This window comes from Ursus americanus, chromosome 12 (assembly GCF_024610735.1).
Source record: "Ursus americanus isolate L20-20 chromosome 12, mUrsAme1.1.p, whole genome shotgun sequence".
In the NCBI taxonomy this organism is placed as follows: domain Eukaryota; kingdom Metazoa; phylum Chordata; class Mammalia; order Carnivora; family Ursidae; genus Ursus; species Ursus americanus.
In genome coordinates this window covers 4,951,468-4,974,761 of record NC_142138.1, presented here as the reverse complement: position 1 = coordinate 4,974,761, position 23,294 = coordinate 4,951,468, and the positions used below count along the sequence as shown (strand labels likewise).

The 23,294-nt window shown below is 46.4% G+C and overlaps 2 protein-coding genes across 2 annotated transcripts; both read right to left on the bottom strand.

Moving 5' to 3' along the window:
- Positions 1-1,301: 1,301 nt before the first annotated feature.
- Positions 1,302-21,351, bottom strand: NSUN4 (NOP2/Sun RNA methyltransferase 4). Its single transcript, XM_045799646.2, has 6 exons — positions 18,895-21,351; positions 14,479-14,822; positions 9,929-10,083; positions 7,065-7,225; positions 4,616-4,740; positions 1,302-4,026 (listed from the first exon to the last, which is right to left on the bottom strand). Exons 1-6 carry the CDS (start codon positions 18,985-18,987, stop codon positions 3,750-3,752), a joined length of 1,155 nt encoding a protein of 384 aa, XP_045655602.2. The 5' UTR covers positions 18,988-21,351; the 3' UTR covers positions 1,302-3,749.
- Positions 14,829-18,439, bottom strand: LOC148109131 (sperm head and tail associated protein-like). The gene has a single exon (XM_087865852.1). It carries the CDS (start codon positions 18,433-18,435, stop codon positions 15,691-15,693), a length of 2,745 nt encoding a protein of 914 aa, XP_087721978.1. The 5' UTR covers positions 18,436-18,439; the 3' UTR covers positions 14,829-15,690.
- Positions 21,352-23,294: the final 1,943 nt, after the last annotated feature.

The following is a 23,294-nucleotide window of genomic DNA, read 5'->3' as shown; positions in this document are numbered from 1 at the left end:
ATAATACCATTTTACATCAGCACATAGAGAGTAAAGCATACAATGGGTTAGAGAATATGGCAGACATTTTGTTAGGGGGATTACTGAAAATTTGTATAAAATGAGTAAATTATCGGGGCACCTGGGTGGCTCAGTTGGTTAGGATAAAAGACCAAAAAAAGTTACTTAAGTGGTCTAAGCTTGTTTCCTTATCTATAAAATGGAACTAAAAAGAGTACCTATCTCTCAGGGTTTTCGTGAGGATTAGAAACAATGATGCCTATAAACCAATGCCTAGCATGGGTCTGCTCGACTCGGAGTAACCATTACCCCACTGCTGTTGGGAATGAGGCATCGAGGGCAGCCGCGGTTCCCGGCTTGGGCAGCAGGGCCCATGGCAGCGCTGCCCCAACACTTGGTCCTCTGCCAAGGACGGGCTATTGTATGTCACACAGAAAGGGGAACTCATAAAGACGACTGAGGCAACATTGCTAGGGTTCCAGGTCTCCAGATACAGCCCCTCCCACAGCCCGTTCCAAGCCACGTTTGGTACTATCACACCTTGTGAGCTGGCTCTCTACCCCTCCTCTATTTTTTTGTTCATCATGTGCACAAAATTGGATTAATCATAATCCTTTTTCATGACACATTTTTATCACGTACAACATACTTTTGTGCATAGCTTTTTACTAATTTGGTTGACAATAACCTAATCTCACTATACGTTGCCTCCAGCTTCATCCCATTCCTCTTACCTGTGGAAACCATTATCCTGAATTGCACGGTGAGAACCCTTCCTTTTTTTTACATAGTTTTACGGCATATATGTTCATTAAAAATGTTTTTAAATTCTTAGTTGTATTGAACTCTAAAACATGAGATACAAATTAAAAGCACAATGACATACTCAGAGACACCCACTAGAATATAGTTTAAAACTTACAATACCAAGTATTGGCAATGATGTGGAACAAAACATTCTGTCTTTTGTTTGAATCACCATGATCTGTGTAAGGAATCTTGGCTTTGGGAGAGCTCAAATTAGAAGTTCCCGGAAGGGTTTTTATGCTACTCTGGCCATGTAATTAAGCCAGACACACATAACCAGTTAGGGCAGTTAGAAACCATTAGTAAAGTAAGTTTACTTATTTACCACAAGTAAAACAGTAAAGAAAGTGACCCTGGGAGTCATCAGGGGAGCTTCAGACTTTGAATGGCACATTAGAAATTCTAGAATAGGCTAAACTATAGGGACAGAAAGCAGTGATTTCCTGGGACCAACGATGGGGAAGGGGACTGAGTGCAAAGGAGCACAGGGAAGCTTTTTATTTTATTTTATTTTTTAAAAGATTTTATTTATTTATTTGACAAGAGAGAACACACGCAGGGGAAGCGGCAGGCAGAGGGAGAAGCAGGCTCCCCGACAAGCAAGGAGCCCGATATGGGACTCGATCCCAGGACCCTGAGATCATGACCTGAGCCGAAGGGAGTTGCTTAACCGACTGAGCCACCCAGGCACCCCAAGGAAGCTTTTTAGAAGTGAGAATTATTTTCTATATTCTGATGGTGATTATATTATTATATATAATTATCAAAATTCATTAAACAGTACATTTAAAATTGATCAATTATATTGTATGTAAATAATAACAAATTTTTATAAGTTTTCCTTTTTTTTTAAGGGCATCATGCTACATTTAATCTTTTGGGATTGAACTTTTTTCATTTAATATTTTATTATAAAAATTCATCCATGTTGTTTTGTGTCACTGTGGTTCATTTGACAGCCATATAATACTCCATTGTGTGAATACTCGTTTATATGTCCACTCTGCTGCTCATGGGCATTTGCATTTCCTTTGGGATTGCTATGAACATTCTTGTACAAATCTTCTGGTGTACGTGTATGAGTTTCTCTTGGATTTATCCCTAGTATTGGGATAACTGGGCCATAGGATAAGTAAATGTTCAATTACAGGAGATAATCAAACTTTTCTCCAAAGTAGTTCTTTGCTTTTCCAACCTGAGTCAGTCTGTCCCCAGTCAGACTGGGACCCCAGGGGCAGGAGACCCAATCTTGGATTAGCACTGCTTAGCATTCAGTTAGCACCAGGCTGGATACCCAGAAGGCCAACGGCAGAAACTCGGGCACCTAAGGCCTCCTAGCCTCAGTCAATACTGAGGTAAACAGTAGGCAGGGGCCACATACCCACATGGAGGCTAATTAAAGTCCTACTCCCTGGAGCTCCATCTTCCTAGCTTCACTCAACTTTGAGTCTGAAAAATCTTCCAGGGCCCTCAGTTATAATGCAAATCTGAAGAAAAGAGAAGGCTTAACCTTATCCAAAATCCTTCTCAGCTGACACCTCTAAAACAAGGATTAGCAGGAAAGGCATAAAGAACAAAATGAGTGACAGGAAGAGGAGGGATAAAGAAAGTGGGAAGAACCAAGAACACGAGTATTCTAAAATTATCCTCCCTTTTCTGCACAAGGACCAGTTTTTCAGAAAAAAAATTTTTTTTAATTAAAAAAAGCAATATTTTGCAAGTGACCATAAGCAATTTTTAATATCCCTGCCATTATGGGATTACCTTCTTTATGTTAGAATTACAAAGACAACATAATTAGCATGTAGTCTGCAATGATGTAATATTGCCCCAAACTTCACACCCTCAGGGAGGGGAGGCCCTGTGCTGCTGGGGAAGAGCTCTGAGGGATTTGGGGCTGGGCCACACAATTGGAACCAGAGCTCAGCCAGACCAGGAACAAGAAAAACAAAACAAAAAGCATAATACAACAGAAAAAGAGATCAGGAGATGCCTAGGTGCTCAGAAAGTAAAAGGAGGAGAGTTGCCACGAAGGGGGATGAGGATTCTCATCCCCCACTGTCCCAACTGCCAGCACACCTCCAACAGCTCCCTGGCTACCGGCATACAGGAATTCCAGGAACACTTGCTAAATGAATGAACAACGGCAGAAACACACAGGAGAGGATCACAGCCCTGTGGCGGCAGCAGCGTCCCCAGCCACAGGGCGCAGCAGTGCTGCAGACAACAGGAGGAACCGCTGCAAGGATGCAGCTTGGGAGAGCTTTCTCCGTGCAAGTAAGCAGATTATCCTGAGTGGCTTAACGTTGTTAGTTGCTTGTTCCTTAAATTAGATCGTGGGCTGTCTGAAGGAACTACGGAGGCTTGTTTGAGCCCATGGGCTGCTGAAGACTGATCACACTAGAACTCACTTCGAGTGTGAGAGGTGCTCTGTAACCAGAGTTCTGCCACCAGGCTGAGTTCCTGGGCGTTGGGGTCCTGGGCGCTGGGGTCCTCGGAGCTGGTGCTCAATACTAGCAGCTGGTACAAACGGCACTAACAGTACTTGGACTGACAGGAGGACCCAACTACAGCCCCAGCTGTATGGAGCTTCAACAGTTTTATTGGCTAAATGCTTCTTCCTGAGTTTACAGCTTAAAGTGTGGGCCTGCTCACTGGCTTCTCCCTCTAAGCTCTTAATGGGGCAGGAACCTTTAGCACAAGCTTAGAAATGGGGGGAGGGGGCATAATAAGTGAGTTAGAAACCTGCTGATGCTCCACAATTGGACAGCACGACAGAAAAACTCCTCTACTTTCTAACGCTGAAAACTGTCTATAGAAAGACGTGAACAGGATGGAGATAGGACCCACAGTGCATTTCTGCCACTAGTCTCAGCTTCTGGAGCCTCTACGGGAGTATACCCTTGACTCTCCTACACCAGGACTTCGGGAACAGGGTGATGCTATGTCAGTCTACACATTTTGCAAAAGTACATAGGCCCAAAATTGGCCAAGAGGTTTGGGATTACCAGCTCCCCAACCAGGCAGGATGGGAAGAAAGAAAATGTGTCCATGAAAAGCTTTCGGAAGTGACTCAGGTCTTCCACCTGAACCTTGATGCTGTATTGATTGGCCAGGAACTCGATGGTGCCTTGCACCACGTACTCGTTCTGTAAGTGTGAGAGTGAGCAGGTGGAATAGACAACATGCCCTCCTGGTTTGGTGGCAAGGAGTCCAGCCCTGAAACCAGAAAGAGAGAAAAACAGTGACTACTGAGCTTTCCAGGAGCAGAAGGGCAACAAGGAGAGCTGGAAGCATGGATAGTGGAGTCTACTGTGGGATGGGCAGCTGTGTTAGCCTCTGAAGTCCCTTCCACAGAGATACCACCAGAAGAGGCATTCTCAAAGCAGAGAGCAACCCGGCCTTACTCCACGGGCTCTCCTCCGGAAGCAATCCCCTGAACTCTGACTCTGGTGATGATCCAAACTCGGATGCTAGCTATGCACTGAATCCTTACCAGCCCTACAGAGCCTTGACTTCAGTAACTTTTCTCTAGCTTTCAAACTCGTGCTACTCACTGGAACTGGGACTAGCATGGAGGTAAGGTAACGTAAATGAATCTGGGCGGCCCACCCTATGTGTGTCCTACCATAGCGTTTTCATGTTCCAGAGGACCTTCCTATCTTGTCTGTCTCCTCCAGGTAGTTCCTTGGTCTGAAGACCCTTCTGTGGGCAATGGTTGTGGCAAGAGTTTCTAATCCCCCAGGTGACCAGCCCCCCCGGAGCACTGAGGCGCAAAGGCCCGAGGATTTGTAAATCTGTTACTCACGCGAGCAGCTGCATCTGAAGCATAGGCAACATCTGCCGCTCCTTCTTCCTCGACCGCTGAAAGACGTTGTTCTCCTCCTCATGAAGGGAGTGGCGGTCTGTGGTACAGGGTACATCCACCAGCACCTGCCCAGAAGTGGTAAAGGGTACGGTATTGGAGCTCCTTACAGGCTCTGTCCCTCAGGCCCCTGCCCTGAGAGATTTCCCACAGTGCTCCCTCTGCCCATCCTTCCATTGCAGAGTGCCTGACAAAGCTGCTCGTTTTAACTGGGTAGCAACCAGTTAAAACTGTGAACTAATGAGTGAGAAAACAGTATATTTAGGTATACTCATGGCTGGTCAAAAAGCCAAAGCCAATACCCAAATAACTACAATTAAATAACTGATATTGACCTAGAAAGAAGTCTTTTTTTTTTTTTAAGATTTTATTTTTAAGTAATCACTACACCCAATGTGGGGCTCGAACCTACAACGCTGAGATCAAGAATCCCGTGTTCTACCAACTGAGCCAGCCAGGTGCTCCTAGAAAGAAGTCTTTCATGCTTTAGGGCTCTGTCCTTGGCTCCGTCCTTAGCTATTTGAATGAAACATCCAATTTATGGGTGACAGAATGCCCAGAAGGTAGCTAACACACTGAGTAACAGGATCAGGATTCAAAGTTATTTTATGCTGAAGCATCATATCCAATATGGAAAAGTTTTAAAGTGAGAAATATAAAATCGTTCGTGTGTTCTCTAACAGCCTGTACTCTGTGCTAGGCACAAAAGACAAAAACAAAAATTAAAACAAAAGAAAACGTCCTATATTTATGTTCCCAAAGAAATCATCTATGGAAGAGATCTGTGAATTTTAGTTAAGCAGAAACTCCAAGTAAATTAATGATAATGGAAGCGTGCAAGCACAGGCTGAGGAACGATGATAGCCAGGCGTTGAATCTTCATGGCCAGGTACTATGCTAAGTGCTTTCCTCAAATACTCTCTACGAATCATCTGCATAATCCTACATAGCAACATTCCCTCCTTTACAAATGAAGAGGCTGAAATTTCAGCAAGAGGAAGTACCTTGCAAAAGTCAGTAAGTGGCAGCCCTGTGGTATAGACACAAGTTAGGTGGACAGCAGAGGTCATGCTCTACCCACTCTGTTCTGCTGTCTCCAAGTCAAAAAAGCTGAATCGGGGATTCCTACACAGGCAAGAAGCAGGCCTCTTAAACCTCTCCCAGATTCTATAAGCCTTGGTCTTTCAGTTTCTTAGGGTGGTTGAGGCAGAATGGTGAGAACTGGACAGATTAGATCAACCAGTCAGATGACAACAGAGAGACAATTGCGATACATTTGTATTTTTAGAAGTATACATTTTAATAAATACTTTAAGAACATGCCAATTAAAAGAAAATGCAAATAACTTAAAAATAGGAAATGACTTTCAACATCATTCATAATAAGAGAATATAAATTAGATGCTATCAGTTTGGCAAAACCTCAAAAGTTTAATTACACCAGTGGTGCCAGGATATGAGGACACAGTACTCTCCCGCATTACCAGTAGAAATGAAGCCGACATAAGCTCCACAGGGAGTGATTTACTACCCCCTGTCAAAATCCAGCAATGATACTCAAAGAGCATAAAACTGAAAAGGACTGAACCTCAGGGTACGTTATTAAATGAAATGAGTACAAAGTTCAAATAGTGAGAATAATACACCACCACTCCTTTTTTCAAAAATACACACACATTGGGGCGTCTGGGTGGCTCAGTCAGTTAGGCATCCGACTCTTGATTTCCGCTCAGGTCATGATCTCAGGGTTGTGAGATCAAGCCCTGCATCGGGCTCCAGGCTGAGTGTGAAGCCTGCTTGAGATTCTCTCTCTCCCTCTGCCCCTTGCCCTGCTCACACACACACATGCACACACACTCTCTCTAAAGGAAAAAAAAAACAAACCACACACATTTGTATTTGTATATCCACAAAGGATAGATCTTAAGGATACAGTAGAAAATATAAATAATGGTCATCTGTGGGGAAAGGAAGGAGATGGCTGTGAGACAGGAGTAAAAGGGAAGCATACTTCTCACTAGATACCCTTTTGCACCTTCTGAATTTTGCACCATCTGCTGTACTAATATTCAAAAATAAATTACTTTATTCATACCCATTTTAATCAGAGTTCCTGAGCAACCAAGTGAGTTGAGAAGTAAAATAAGTCTACTAACCCTTTTCCCACTCAGTCAGGTTCAAACTCTTTCCTGCTAATTGTCTCTAATGAAGATACTACCAATGACTGTGCGGATGGCTGTGTTCTCCCAATCACCCATGGAGAGCTGGCCAGGTCCAGAAATGGCCCTTCGTCCTCAAATACGGAGGGCTGGATCCTACCCGCTGAAGCCTGGAGCTGGATTGGGAAGGCCAGATTTGGCTAGCTGGATGTCTCAGGTCAGCAATCACTCACCCGGTCATAGGTGTCCCCCTCCAGTTCTCCCCACTTCCTGCCATCCCATGAGGTGACTCGAACTCGATTTCTATCCCTGATATCTTGAGGCACATAGCTGTGAAGGACCCTCTGTAGTCTGCCTGTTCGAGAAGTGGACAGATCATTGGCAGCGAGATTGCCTGTGGGAATATAAATTTTAGCATTGTTTTTTCTAATTCTGGAAAAAAATACCATTGGAACCTTGATAGAGGTTGCACTGAATCTATAGATGGTTGTGGGCAGTAGGGACATTTTATGCCTGTGAGAATAAAGAAACTTCAAGGCCATTCCCCCATGAAACATCCCACCAGCAATGGTGCTGATGGAGAGTCAGACCAATTCTTGGGCATAGCCAATCAATGCAGACCCCAGGGGCAGAGGCAAGTGGAGAAGAAATGTTTATTATGTACAAGGCACAGTACCAAACACTCTAGAGCAGGGGTTACAAAGGCAACCACAAACGCAGGCCAGAGAGGATATGTAAATAAATAAAGTAGACAAAGTATGAATATTTCTATATAAGTATGCTCTCTCCTACTTTTTGAAATGTGTCTTTCTCTTCATCTTTGGCAGACACTACACATTATTTACCAAAATTTATTTTCCTCTCATTCCTTAGTAATAGAACTCTAATTTTATTTGAGGGAAAGGGGAACAATGTGCCCCATTTCTCGGCCTCCTTTTATGACTAAGTTATGACTAAGTTTTGGTCAATGAGTTGTAGGCATAATTATTGTGTGGGACTTATGGGAAGATGTTTAAAAGAAGCTAACACAATTAGATGTGCCCCTTTTACCCAATCTTTTCTTCCTGCCTTGAATTTGAATGTGATAACTGGAGTTCTAGCAGCCGTCTTGGACCAGGAGGCAATCCTGAGGATGGAAGCCAGAAATAAAATAGGTTGCAAAAAGAAAGAAGGGGCCCAAGTCCCTGACGATTGTGGACACTCCATACCAGCCCTGGACTGCCAATATCCCAGCTCTCTTATATGGGCCAGTTCTTTGATTTTCTATTGTATAGGACCAAACCTAATCCCAACTGATTTACCAGCTATCTTTTACTTTCCCTTTTGTGACAGACACAAAGTTCAAGAAATAGTTCACTTTGCTCTTGGCTCTACTGTAAGAAAAAACATTACTGCAAGCTTGATGAGAAATGGTGAGCTACCTAGCCTCAGGGTCAAGAAGTGAAAGGGAAAGGCAGAACGATGGTGAAAAACTAGAGAGTGCATACCTTATACCTTATGGGAGTGATCACCACCATGAGCGAGCTTAGTGTTCCCACAAAGACAGAGAGTCCCAATTTTTGAGGGCACTTAAAGAAGTAAAAATTAGATTCTCTGCTCAGGAGGAATTTGCAGAAGGACATAAACAGAGAATAGAAAAGCTGGGTTCCAGTTCTGGCTCTATCTCTAACTCAGGTAGAAGTTAAGTTATTTAATCTCTTCGGGACTCAATTTCCCCCTCCCTAAAATAGGAGGGCTAAACTAGGGAAACTCAAAGTTGCCTTCTTCCACTGGGATGAAGGACTCCCTTGGGTAAGGAGCTGGGATGGGGGCAAGGCGCTGGGTAATTTAGGGTACCTTAGAAGAGCAATTCTCAATGACTTCTCCTCAACCCTTCTCCTGCCTCTTAGTTCAAGTTCCTCCTCTTCCAAGTAACCCCACCTCACTCATCCCCTTTCTCACGGATCCCCACAGCACTCAGTCAGATCAGCACAGCCAAGCACAGAGGCTGGGCTCTCCTGCACTGGACTCATTAAACGATATCAACACTTTTTCTCCTCTCCCTCTGCACTTCCAGAAGGTGAGATCAAATGTGGTACCTTGCAATCACCGGTAGGGCCAACCATGAGGCTGGAAGCTAACCCAAACTGCGCAAGCTGGCGGACGAGAACTGGAAGAGAAGGGGCCAGCCCCCCCCCCAAAAAAAAAGGCTAGGGCATAAGGCAAGAGAAGGCTGGCTGACCTCCAGGGTGAGTGGAAAAACAACAGCCCCCATCTGGATATTTCTCGAGTCTCCATGGAAAAAACACGGCCTGTTTAAAGGCAGGACGTCAGCCAGTAGATAGCCGAAGTGAACACTTACAGTGCACACGGGCCAGGCTGGTGGCTGCAGCACCGAGATGAATAAGACTTGGGCCTGTCGCCAAGGAATTCATTCTTAAAGAGGGAGAAGATGCATACCCGGTAAAGCTCTGATGCAAGGCTGATGTGCTAAGAGTTGCAAGGGTGACAGCCATGGCATGGGGCATAAGGAGACAGGCATCACTTTGCAACCGGCCAGCAGAGGTCATGAGGGAAGACTTCCAGGAGGTGGCACACACGAGCTGAGGCTTGAAAGCTAAAAGGCTACAGGCCGGCTAGCTGGGATTGGGTGGAGGGTATTCTAGAGAGAAAATGGAACATGAGCAAAAGATGGAGGCTGATTCAAATAAAAGACAGTGGCAGAACGTGGCTGAAGCACACACAGTCTGGGGAAGAGTGACATAAAGTTGTAAAGGGTGGCTGCAGCCAGATCTTACTGCTTTAGTTGGCGGACCAAGGAAATTAACTTAATCTTAGAGACAAAAGTAAACAGATACAGAGGAATGAAAGTGTCATGTGTAGATTGATCAGGGCCCTGGTTTAATCTGCCTTCAGAGACCTTGCTCAGCTCAGCAATCTTCCTTGGCCAACCGACAAAGGAAGAGAGGAGAAAACTGCAAACAAAAATACACCACCTTAGTAAGCGAGCACTATACCCCTGTGACCCTGGGACCAGAGAGCCCATCCTATTCGGGAGGCCCCTGCCTGGGTGAGGTAGGGAGCCCTCCCTGCCCAAGACACCAACCCTCTGACTTACGGCAACAGCCAGTCTGAAGCAGTGCTAGTGTCTTTCCCCCGGGCGCTGCACACAAGTCAAGCACAGTGTCGCCAGGCTGCAGGCCAAGGGCCAGGACAGGCAGCAATGAAGCAGCATCCATCAGGTAGTAGTCCATGACACCCAGGCTGCCAAGCCTAGAACAGAAGAGACCACCTTAGAATCAAACTGCAAGTCAGGAGACCCAATGGAAGTCAAGGGCACCAAGTCCATGCCCTCAGGGGCTACTCAGTTCCCCTCAGCAAAAACTGCATTTCTCAGACCACTCACTCACTCATTCTCCACACAGCAGCCAGAGTGACCCATTTAAATCACAGATCGAGGGGCGCCTGGGTGGCTTGGTCGGTTGAGCATCTATCTGCCTTCGGCTCAGGTCATGATTCCAGAATCCCAGAGTCCTGGGATCGAGCCCTGCACCCAGCTCCCTGCTCAGCGGGGAGTCTGCTTCTCCCTCCGCCCTTCATCCTGCTCATGTTCTCCCTCGCTCTCTCTCTCTAATAAATAAATAAAATCTTTAAAAAAATAAAAATAAAACAGATCGAGAGGTATCTGGCTGGCTTAGTCAGTGGAGCTTGCAACTCTTGATCTCAGGGTTGTGGGTTTTTTTTTTGTTTTGTTTTATTTAAGGATTTTATTTACTTATTAGAGAGAAAGAGAGACAGTGCATGCGTTAGGGTGGGGGTGAGAAGCAGAGGAGGAGGAAGAGGGACAAGCCAAGTGCAAAGCCAGATGCGGGGCCCCATCCCAGCACCCTGAGATCATGACCCAAGCTGAAACCAAGAGCCAGAGGCCAAACTGACTGAGCCACCAAGGTCCCTCCGGGGTTGTGGGTTTGAGCCCCATGTTGGGTGCAGACATCACTTAAAAATAAAATCTTAAAAAAAACAAACAACCCACAGATCAATTCACTCTAATCCAGCCAAGCTAGCCATCTTGTCCTTCCTTAATTAAGCCGGGTGCACTCCAGTCTAAGGCTTTTGTAGCTGGTTGACTTTCTACCCACAAAACTATTCCCTGGGACAGCCCTGATTTGATTCCTCACTTTTCTCAGTCTCTCCTCAAAGTTCTCTCCACAAAAGTTATCTCATCAGAGAGTCACTGGCATTCCCTGACTACTCTGTCTAAAAATAGCACCCCACCCCTCCTCCCATCACCTCCTATTTCTGTTACATTACTTTTCTTTAAAGCACTTATTGTTCACTTTATATGTACAGGTGTGTGTGTGTGTGTGTGTGTGTGTGTGTGTGTGTGTGTGTGTCTACTCTCCTCTTCCTCCCTCTTTAGAATGAAGGCAGAGACTTTGTCTGTTCACTATAAAAACCCCAGCACCTGAAACATCCCCCGCATATAGGAGGAACTCAATCTTATTGGATTACATATTAAGATACACAACGCTTTGTGGGTTTACAGAAGAATGTCATCAATTGTGCCTCTCACAGTTACCTGAGTCAGGCCTGATGAAGAAATAGGCCCTCGTTAGGTAAAGGAAGGGAAGGAAGGGAAGGGAGGGAAGGAAAAAAGGAAGGAAGGAAGGAAGGAAGGAAGGAAGGAAGGAAGGAAGGAAGGAAGGAAGGGAAGGAAAGGAAGAAGGGAGGAAAGGAGGAAGAAACACGAGCATTCCAAGAGAAGAAAAAAGAACAAAAAAGGCATGGAAGCAGGCAAACTCACAGCTCCTTTCAGAAACAATGAGAAATCTGCTGTAGTAGAAATACAAGGCGGATGAGACTGAGGTTGAAAAGCAGATAGAAGCCAGGTTGTAAAAAGCCTTAAACCCTATCCTAAGGAGTCTGGACTGTAACCTGCAGGCAGTAACCAAAGTTTGTAAAGAAAGGGACACGATCACCTGAATAGAGTTTTAGAAAGCTAGGTAGGCTAGAAAGAACAAATTAGAAACAGACGAAAGTGAGAAAACTGTAGTAAGAGTCCAAGGCATGAAGACAGGCAGGAACCATGTGGGTAGACGCAACAGACAGCAACCTAATGGTCACAGAAGGACTTCTCACTCCCAGGCCAGTTGTCAAGGGCCATTCTCCTGCCTGAGACCCAGCTCAGCCACTGGGGACAGACTCAAGGAGACAGAAATCTGATCCTTGCTGCCCTGACAGGAAGGCACTGGGAGAAAGATGTGACAAGACATGAGACACGGCACTGCTGAGGGTCTGCTACGAGAGCTACAGTCCCCAGGTTTGAGGTCGTAACACCTTCCCAAGTAGGCTCAGACTACGGTGGGATATTTTCAAAGTCGAATCACACTTAGCTTGTCCCTGAAACTGTGTGCCTCACACCTCACGCGGGAGAACAAGAAATTTGAGAAAAGTACAGAATTCCTATCGCACTAGCACAGATCTACGAAACCCATTCTCATCAGTTCCTTCCTTTTGAAAGTGTCATTTCAACCTTTTTTTGGTTCACAGACAGTTTTGAAATCAGCTGAAAGCTACAGTCCCTCTTTCAAAAAAAAAAAAAAAAAAGCGCACAACAAATTTTCAGACAATTTCAGGAGATTCCTGGACTCCCTAAACACATCCTTGACCTCCTCAGAGATTAGGATTCCCTTGATTTATAGGGAACCTATCAAGACAAGAAGGAAATCCAAACCTCTCTGAGTAGAAGCTAAGCACCTCAGGCAACTTAGGAAACCACGTGGTGCTGTGTTCACAGTTCTACCTAAAACCAATGCCTCTGATCTGATCTCCAACCCCACCCCAATCTATGTCCCTCCCACCCCAATTTACTAACATGAACTTCCTGAAGCAGAATGTTGATGAGAAGAATACCACCAGTAAGAGATAACTGTTCGTGAGCGCCATATTGTAGGTGCTGTACTAGTGTCTCAGATACATGACCGCACTGAGTCCTCACTAGGACGCTGTGAGGCGGGAGAACCCAAAGTCCAGAGCCAGGCGGACTGGGATCGCAAATCCAGCTCAGCTGCTCAACACCTGTGTGCCTCAGCAAATTCCTCAACTTCCCTGTGCATCAGTGTCCTCATCTGTAATAAGAGTGCCTACCAGATAGGATTATTGTGAGGATCAAAGGAATTAATAGACGTCAAGTGCTTAGAACAACAGCTGGCACATGAGCTAGAGTACTAGCGCCATTATTTTCCCAGATTAGTTTCCAGTTAAGGAAACCAAGGGTCAGTTATCCAAAGCTACATGTCCAGTAAGTGATGAAGGCAAAATCGAAATCCAGATTTTCCTGACTCCAAAGCCCATGCTTATAACCACTGTGCATTATTGCCTTCTCCCTACTCAGAAACCCTTTCCAGTGGTTCTCTAGAACAGATCTTGGCAATTTACAGCACTTTGGACTAAATGGTGTATGGTCTGAAGCCATCCAGCCCTGGCAAGTCTAGCCATTTATAAGCAACCCTGGGCCATCAGGAAAATCCCCTTCTCTGAAACCTGTAAGTTCCTGGCATTCAAGATTCCCACACATGGCCCCCCCACATACTCTTCCAGCCTCACCCCCTAGTTTTCCTAAGCATGCAGCCTCAAGCCCTCAAGCCAGCAGCTGGAACTATTGCAAAAGCTTACTAATTTACATCCCCATTTCACATGTCACACATAGCCTTGCCCCTCTCCAATCTGTTTTCCACACAGCAGCCAGAATTTTAAAAATTCAAATCTGGTCACGTCATTCCCCACCTTAAAACTTTTCATGGCTCCCTCTTTCTTTTAAAAGAAAAAGTCCAAAATCCCATATGGCCTAGAAAACCAAAATCTGTCCTGTGCCAGCTTCTGTCGCCTTGCACCCCACCCCCACCCTCAGGACACTAGCTTTCATTTCTACTCATTTTCAGGTCTTAGCTTAAATTTCATTTCCTCAGAAAAGACTGGGTTAGATCTCCTAATTATAAAACTTCATAGCATCTTATACTTTTCCTTTGTAGCACTTATCACAATTATAAATAGTTTCTTAATTGTTGTCTTCCTTACTAGACCGTTAAGTTCCATGAGGGCTTCAACTTCCTATACATCTGAGAACTGGATGAGAAGACCAGAAGTCCCCTCACCACCAACCCCTCTGGTACTAACTTTGTGTCCCTAGGTAAGTCTCACTCGTTCTTTGGTACCAGGAGGTTACTTGTCCTATTCACTCAGATGGGTGGCAAAATGAGAAAGCAGTCGTAAATAATACACATTTTAACTGTCGAGGGTACAGTAAGTGTGCAAGTTAGAGACGGCTTTCTTCCATAGAGGGCAGCAGAGCAGGACAGGCCCTGGGGTCAAACTGCCTGGGTCTAAATACTAGCTGTACCACCTGCTATCTCAGGGACCTAAAGCAAGCAAGTACCTTAACTTCTCTGCACCTATCTCCTCAAATGTAAAAGAGGAACAGTAATATTACCTACGTCAGAGGGCTGTTGACAGAACAAAAGGAGATAATGCACGCACAACACTTAGAAAAACACCTAGCATATATAAGCACTCAATATCAGCAATATTGTGATCCTTATTAAACAGGCTAAGAGCTGGGTCTCTTTCTGTCTACTTCCAGCAGACACTTAGGACAACCCCAGATCCTACCTGGCAGGAGGGAACCGACTGACATCCCCTCTGGCAAAAGTGAAGCATCGAAGGTTCGGGCTGTAGGCCCCGGAAGCTGGAGTTGGAGCTGGAGTTTGGCCACCCTCGGGCTCCAGTTCCCCATGGGAGAAGGCGTCCTTCACAAAGTCCCTGGCCCTCAGTTGCTCCAGCTCACCACTCACATGATCCCAGGCAGCAAAGTTATTGACCAGCGCACCATACTTCTGCTCTGAAAGGAGACTGACCCGGATGGATGGCCAAAGATCACCAAATTGCACACTGTAGGTCATGTCAAAATTCTGCAGAGCCAGTTGAGTGGCAGGAAATTTGGGCTCTGTGGCAGCCTGAAAGGAAAAGAACAGGCTCACTGGTCTTCCAGTCTTGCCTCTCCCCTACCACCTGACCTCACCAATACCTCAGAGCCCTGCGGTAAACACGGACCCAGCCACTGCCCGCTCCTGCCTCTGCATCCTGCCTCTGCCAGCCAGAAAAGAAGTATGAAAGAGAAAGTAGCGGGGAGCTGGCCTTTCTGTCTCAGGGTTGTGAGAAAGAAAGCTGTAGCTCTCACAATGGCATGTGTGGGTCACCAAGAAAGGGGGCAATCCTTGAGGCCTGGGGGTAAGAAGAACTTAAGAGAATGGGAGCTCAGGATAGGACTCCTGAGGAGAGTCTACAGCAGGCTGGAAGAAACTATGAAGAACCTGGGGGAAGCTTCAGCCTTAAAAACAAAAGATGCTTTCTCTCCGAACAGCCCTTCCGTCTTCTAAAGCATTTTCTTGTCTCCTAGCTTATGTGAGCACCACAAAAGACAGACAGCTGGGTGGGATACAAAAGATATCAACCTTCCATATTTGATGGAGAGATAAAGGTAACTTACCTAAGGTCATGCAGTGACTGACAGCACAATGCTCAGAATCACAGGGTTGAGGGTCATTTGGGGAGAGCCCAGGAAGGTGGGATAAGGAGAACTCTTAGAAACCTTGTGGTGTACAGCAAAATGGGGACTTCTGGGGGGTAGCAGAGAGGGACGGGATTCAGGCTTGCAGAGCATTAACGCAGATTAAAAGGAAAATGAAGACGTCAGCTGAGGGGTCCTCGGGGCAGTCCTTGTTGCCACAGCTGGGACACTCGCTCGGGCTGGCAGTCCTATTACTGTCTATTCATTTCCCTCTGGCCTGCACTTTGGTTTGGTCACAACTCTTCCTCTGGCCCTCATTTCTTGTTGTGTCGGGGACTCTTGCTCTGACCATGACTTTTGCCAGGCCGGGGACTCTTGCTCCGGCTCCTGCTATGGTGGGGACTCTTGCTCTTGCCCCGCCTTTTGCCGTGGCGGGGACTCTTACTGCGGCTCCGACTTTTGCCATGGAGGGCACTCTTGCCCGTGCCCTGACTTTTGCTACGTTGAGAACTCTCACTCTGGCCCTGATTTCCGTTACGCTGAAGACTCTCGTTCTTATCCTGATTTATGGTTTGGGGGGGACTACTGCTCCGGCTCCGACTCCTCTTTCGACTGGGACTCCTGTTCCCGCTCTGACTTCTTTGAGGATGGAGACTCTTGCTTTGACTTCGACTTCTGCTGGAGTGGTAGGTACTCTCACTCTGGCTCCGATTTCTGCTTTGGTGGATAGTCTCGCTCTGGCTGTCACTACTCTGGCATTCACTAATAACAACAGTTGAACTACAGCTGAGATTAGTGCTACAGCTGGAAGTCTTGGATGAAGGCAAAGGACAGCTATAGGGAACCTTGGGGGGCTCTTTGCAGCAGCCTCGAGGAGCCACAGAGTAGACATGGAGGCCACAGGGCACAGTATCACAGGCCACAGGGTGGCCCCGGGCTTGGGGGGCAATAGGTAAACTTTGAGGATCAAAGGGTGTTCGCAAAGGGATAAAAGAATAGATGTGGGTGGAACAGGGAGGTGGCACAGGCTGGCGATGAGGTTGGGGTGGGCCCCTGGGAGTGCTATAGATGCCACAGGGGGGCACCATGGTCAGTTTATGGCACTGAGGGGGCCCAAGGAGTGGGCAGGGATCAGAGGTCGGGGGAACCACAGAATATATATGGGTACTGCACGGGGGTCCTATGGGGAGTCCACAGGAGGTGCTCTGAACATAACTATTGGGTGGGACAGGACAAAAAGGAAGGCGAAGGGGAAGACAAGTGGGGAGAACAGGTTTGAGGGTTCTAGGGATCACAGTAGGTAAGGCATTTCCTTGGGGAAGTTCTTTGGGGCAGGGATTTGAGCAAGTCGTCATGGATGTCACCATACAAGAAGGACCAGAAGGGCAGGAGGGAGGTGGAGGAGAGACACTGGCCTTAGGGGGCCTGGGCAGGTCAAGAGGAGTGTGCTGGAGAGGGTTGATCAGGGAGCGACATCTGTGGAGAGCACGTGGTTGTTTTAACTCTGCAGATTTGGGGGTTTTCACTTGTGGGCCAGCTGGGGTAGGGAGAGGGGGTTCGTTATAGCTTCTGTGGGGGGGTGACTGGGGTGGAGCTATACACTGGTTGCCCAGGGGTGAAGGGAAGGAGAAGACAGAATAAGGACAGTGCGAGGACAGGGGAAGAGGTGGGTCCTGGGGACGGGGGGGACAAGAAATCGTGGTGCCTGGCTCTACAAATAGGCAAGAGCTCCCACCAGTCTCCCAGGTGAAAAGAGACTCGAAGCAAGGCCTCATGGGAGCCTGGGACTGGGGTGAGCAAGGAGAACAAGTACTCCCAGCAGGTAGGCGGACGGCACAACAAGGGCTACCAGAGGCAGGTATGTGGGCCTCTTGAGAAAAATGGGAATAATGAAAAGAGCCCTCCCGAGGTGAGCTGGGAGAGCCAGATGTGCCTGCCTGAGAAGAAAGTGGGGAGCCACAGCAATTTTTCCCAAGGAGCAGGTCAAGCTGTGGTTTAGGTTCACAAGGGTCTGGAGGCTTAAGGTGGCTATGGCAAAAGCTGCCAGTGCGTGGGGAAGATGCTGGGCAAGGTGGAGGGTCATTATAACTTCTGCCTGAGGACCAGGGACAGAGCAGAGGGGAGATGCCGGGCCCAGTTTCCAAAACCCTGTGAGAAAGGGGTGGGGAAACTACAGATCTAATTTCCCTGGGCCGGTGAGCAAGAGGAGGTGAAATAATGAGGGCAGTTCCCAGGGGCCTATGAGTAAGCGTAGGTGAAATGATGGAGCAAGTTCCCTGGGACCCAGGAGTGATGGAAGATGAAATCATGGGGCCAGTCTCCAAAGGCCCATGAGGGAGGATAGGAGAAGTCACCGGGCTAGTTCCCAAGGGCCGTTGACGGAGAGTAGGGGAAGTCACCGGGCTGGTTACCAGGACTGAAGGGTATCCACCACAATAACAGAGGTAAGTCTGCTGGTCAGTGCAAGGGCTTCGGGGACAGGGACGCGGTGTTCTCGGGGGACTGATCCAGCTGCAGTAAGGGCTGCGTGGACGAACAGGGGGTGACCCCAGAAGGCTGAACCGCTCAAAACAAGGGCTTGAAGGGGGCGAACACGAGAGGATAGGCTCGCGGCAGAAAGGCCTTCCAAGGAGTGGTGAACAGGGTTCAAAAGAACATCTCCCCGGGCGCAGCGGAGGCTGTGGAGGTGGAGAGGGGGGCGGTGGGGGCGGGGAGGGAATCGGTCGGGGTAGGGAGGGGGGCGTGGCGGTTAGGGTAGAAATTCCAGGCCTATAGGTGAGGCCAGAGAAAGGGTCTCGGGAGAAGTGGGGAGAGTCCAGTGAGTGAGGGGAGTCGCTGCACCCTTTGCCTGGGTTTGGGGAAAGGCCAGGAGTGTGGGCAGGGTGATCGCTGTAACCTTTCCTGGGCGCCAGAGGCAGCTCGAGGGTGAGGATGGGGTTGAATCCTTTCCCGGAGGGAGGCGGAGACCCAGGAAGGAAGGGGTTGTCGCTAAAACATTTTTCGAGGGGTGAGGGCGGCCGGGCTGAAAGTTCTAGGAGGAAAGGCGGAGAAGAGGTCATGGAGGGAGGGAGAAAGGGGGGGGGGGACGGGGTAGGAAAGAAGGGGAGGGAGGGGGAGAGGGAGGAGGGGAAGTGGAAGGGATAGTGGGGGCCAAGGGGAAGGTAACCGAGAGCTGGGGAACAAGGGGCGGTGACATAACTGAAAGAATGAGGGCGGCGGTGATGACGTAACTTAGAGGGGCGGAGTCAGGAGGACTCAGACATAACGGGAGCGACAGCCCAAGTCTTGTAACGAAATAAAAGGGAGGATAGAAGCGAAGACGTAACAAACGTGAAAGGGAGGACCCTAGTGACGCTGCCTGAGGGGCGGGGACAAGAGGCCGCCGGCGTTCCAGAGGGGCGGGAGCGGTGAACCTATCCAAGAGGGGTGGCAAGTGGCGGGGTTGGAGAAGTTTCCCGAGGGGCGGCGGCAACAGGCCGCTGTCGCTCTTCCCTCCTGGGCCACCGGTCGGACCTTACCCATTTCTTCTTATGGCGATGTCTCCGCGGGATGGTCGCGAAGTGTGCACGCTTCAGCACGTCCCGAACGCTTCTCACTACCAGCGCAGCCATATCGATGTGCACTGCCGAATAATTCCGACCGGAACCGCAACGGCGGACCCGCGGGTTCCGGAGAGGTAGTGGCGCCAATCTGAGCGAGACTAGGCGGGAATTCCGGCGGTCTCTGTTCCGGGGCTCAGACCACCTTTACAAACCGGGTGCAAACCCCGCCCCGCCAGGGATATTCTGTGGGTGTTGCGAGAGAGCGACCACTCGCGCAGAAAGATGCCTCCGCCTGGGTGCTTGGAGCACTGGAAGAGACTCCGTAAAGGCCCCAAACCCAGTTGGGGGAACAGAGAGGATGCGGAGCTGACAGTTGAGTACTGAGCTAGGCCAGAAGGGGCGGGAAGGGCCTTCCAAGCAGAAGTTGCAGAGAGAAAGATCCCGAGGTAGAAAAACGAGGACAGATTTGTGGGCAGAGGCGGATTTATAGTGAAGCTAACGAAGCTTGAAGTTTCAGAACCTGTCATTTGCAGTGCCCCTTCCAAGGCCCTGTCCTTAATATTGTATTGTTTTTCTTAAAGAGGGCCCTCGAATTGTGTAGGCTGTAGGCGCCACAAAACTTGACTCCACCATAGGGAGCCAGTAGAAAGGAAGGATATGATCAGATAGGTGTTTTTAAAAATGATCATCTGGGAGCTTACAGGTTGGTGAATACACCGAAGTGCTGGGAGAGAGCATGGAAGCTCCGTGTCCTTTCCTTATCTGTACCTTGCACTATGCATCTCTTCCATCTGACTGTCCTGAGTTATATCCTTTAATAATAAAACAGTGATCTAGTGAGAAAAGGGGTCTCCTGCGATCTGTGAGCTGCTCCAGCAAGTTACTGGAGCCCAAGGAGGGTGTCGTGGGGATCTCTGATCTCTGGGCAGTGAGAAGTACAGATGTGAGCTGTCAACCAGTGGAGCTTAAGTATTCAAAAGTAATCAGCTACTATTTCAAACTCCATCAAAGAGTCATGTCACTTTCAGAAGGCAGGAGATTTGGGTACATTTTTACTGGAGTTACAGGAGTGATGAAGCAAGTGTGAATTTTAAGACAACAAACGATCTCTTCACTACCATAGAAAATTAGAAGTAGTGAAGAACCGTTGTAGCACTATGAGCTTTTCCAGTATTTTATGGATTGTGAACTGTCAAAGCTACATGTGAATGAAGGAATTTTTAACCTTTGCTCAAACTGTATTATTTTTAATGTGTGTTGTTAAGTTCCAGTGACAAACATACACCTTTATTTCGACATTTACAGGAGTAGTTACCAAAACTTTAAATATCACAAATAGAATCTTGTGTTTTTCACTAAAAAAAAGAAAAATCGTCTGACAGTTGATGATCGGAGTAAATAGGATTACGGCAGAGAGATGAGATGAGAGAAGATGGTTCTGGATTAGTGTGGCGCCAGTGAAGATAGAAAAGGATTGATTGCACTTAAAATTCAGAGAGAATTACAGGACTTGTTGATTGGCCGCGTCTGTTTAAACTAGTACATGCTACACCACCAGTTAATAGCTGTCCTCTTAACCTGCTTTTATTGTAACATGTATTTTTTCCATACAGTCTGCTAAATTATAATTTTCAAAAGGTTGGAAACATAATTCTTATACAAAGATAAAATGAACAAATGCCAAAGATTTTATTTATCATGATAAACTGCTCCTGCATTATTATCCTAAATAATGAGGGCACCAGTTAGATGGTAAGACTTGTTCAAATGAGAACTTGAGTTTTAGAGATTTAGGTTATCAGCCAAGGGAATACTGAAGTGAATTTGCTAATATTTGCAAAAACGTTAATATCTTATTAAGTAATAAACTGTAGTGCTTGGGATTATTCCATCTCTACTGATCAAAATTCAGTTGCATTACTATGGCTAGGAATCGTTTACATTGCCATTGGTTTTCTACAAGTTAACCTTTACCCCTACGAAGTTCTGCAGTAGGCTAGTCAATATAAAGTCTATCAAAGGTATACCCTAGCACTACAGGGAAGGAGCACCCAATAACTCTCCTCTGCCCCTTTACAAGTTCTGGACAATTTTTCTTACTGTTTTTTGCCCTCACTAGAGTTAAGATTTTAAAAATCAAGGATTTTGTATGTTCATTGTTGAATTATCAGCACCTAGAACTGTGTATGATACATATTTGGCTCTCAGTAAATATTTATTGAATGAAGTGATTGAAAGATGAGAAGTTTGTTACAGGGACCTAGCAGTTGTAAGATAGAGGGCGGTATGTGCATAGAGAAAAGCCTTTTTTAAAAAAAGTTCATGGCAGCTCTTTCTGCCCACCGGTCCTGTCCCCATGCTATAATAGAAACACCTTTTTGCAAAGAAAGAAAGAGAGAGAGAGAGAGGAAAGAGAGAAAGAGAAATAGAGAAAGAAAGAAAGAAAGAAAGAAAGAAAGGAAGAAAGGAAGAAAGAAAGAAAGGAAGAAAGGGAAGGAAAAAGGAAAGAAAAAGAAGGAAATGGCTCATGACATTTAAATCCAGAGAAGGAGCCAGTAAACAGAGATTGAATACACTAAATAGGAGGTATCCCAGAATACCTGTTCTCAAAGGTTTATACCAAATGTGGAGTGTCAGGACCACAACCACCACCTCCCTATGAAGGACCCCGTCCAACTCCAAGCCTCCTCAGTTTACCCATCTATAAAATAAGGGAACAAGAGAGAGAGTGTTGGACTAGATCAATGATTCTCAAACTTTTTGGTCTTGGGACCCCTTTACACTCTTTTAAAAAATTTTTTTAAAGATTTTATTTATTTGCTTGAGAGAGAGAGAGCACAAGTGGGGGTGGAGGGGCAGAGGGAGAGGGAGAAGCAGACTCCTCACTGAGCAGGGATCCCAACACCTAGGATCATGACCTGAGCCCAAGCAGACGCTTAACCAGCTGAACCACCCCAGCTCCCCACCTTTACACTCTTAAAATTTAAGAATTATTAAGCTTTTGTTTATTTGTCTATCAGTGTTTGCCGGATTAGAAATTAAAACAAAAAAATTTTAATATTCATTAAAAATAACAATAAACCCATTGCATGTTAATATAGATATCTTTATGAAAAATAGTTATATTTTTCTAAAAGAAATTTAGTCAGAAGAGTTACAAGTGCATTATTTTAAACCCAACATGGGGCTCAGACTCACGACCCTGAGATCAAGAGTTGCACGCTCTTCCCACTGAGCCAACCAGGCGTCCCAAGAGGAATATTTTAATAGCCTATGTAGATAACTGAGTATTCTTTGATGCTATGTCAAAATTTGACAAGTGGATGGAATGCCCGGGTGGCTCAGTTGGTTAAGCGTCTGTCTTTGGCTCAGGTCATGATCCCAGGATCCTGGGATTGAGCCCCACATCGTGCTCCCTGCTCAGCGGGGAGCCTGGTTCTCCCTCTTCCACTCCCCCTGCTTGTGCTCGCTCGCTCTCAAATAAATAAAATAAAATCTTTAAAAAAAAATTTGACAAGTGGTAGTTTTCTTAAAAGTCAGTGGCAGTGTGGAATCTGAAACCATACCAAAGGACTTTTCATATTCTATTACATTGAGATCCATTGATCTGTCTTGTAGTTAGAATGAATCTTTTGCCCAAGCATGATTCTGTCACATCATACAGTGGTTATTTGGAAATTATCAGGTTCACTGAGTCCTGTATATCTTCCATATGTTTTCACATTCACTATACAATATCAGAAATCACATTTGTTAATATCTCTACTGATCTCATCAGAAAAGTCTTTAAATGGGGTGCCTGGGTGGCTCATCTGGTTAAGCATCTGCCTTCAGCTCGGGTCATGATCCCAGGGTCTTGGGATCAAGCCCCATGTTGGACTCCCTGCTCAGCGGGGAGTCTCCTTCTCCCTCTACCTCTGCAGCTCCCCCTGCTTGTGCTTTCTCTCTCAAAGAAATAATAAATAAAAATCTTAAAAAAAAAAAAAAAGGAAAGTCTTTAAATATTAGGAAGATTTTAAGCTCACAATAATGGGTGCAAGTTTTTCAAAATCCTAATTTATTTTATTTTATTTATTTATTTTAAGTAATGTCTACACCCAACGTGGGGCTCAAACCCACAACCTTGATATGAGTTGCACACTCCACTGACTGTGCCAGCCAGGTGCCCCTCCAAATCCTAGTTTTGCTTGAAAGCTCGATTTTTATCTCTGGCAACTAGTACTATCAATTGTTTTCTTTGAAGTGACAGGCTTACTTTGTTCATTTTTCAAGAAAATGCTATTGAAATACAATTGGTTTTTGTCTATTGATCTTACATCCTGAGACCTTGCTAAGCTAAATTCTGTTTTGGTAACTTTTTGGGAAATAGTTTCACC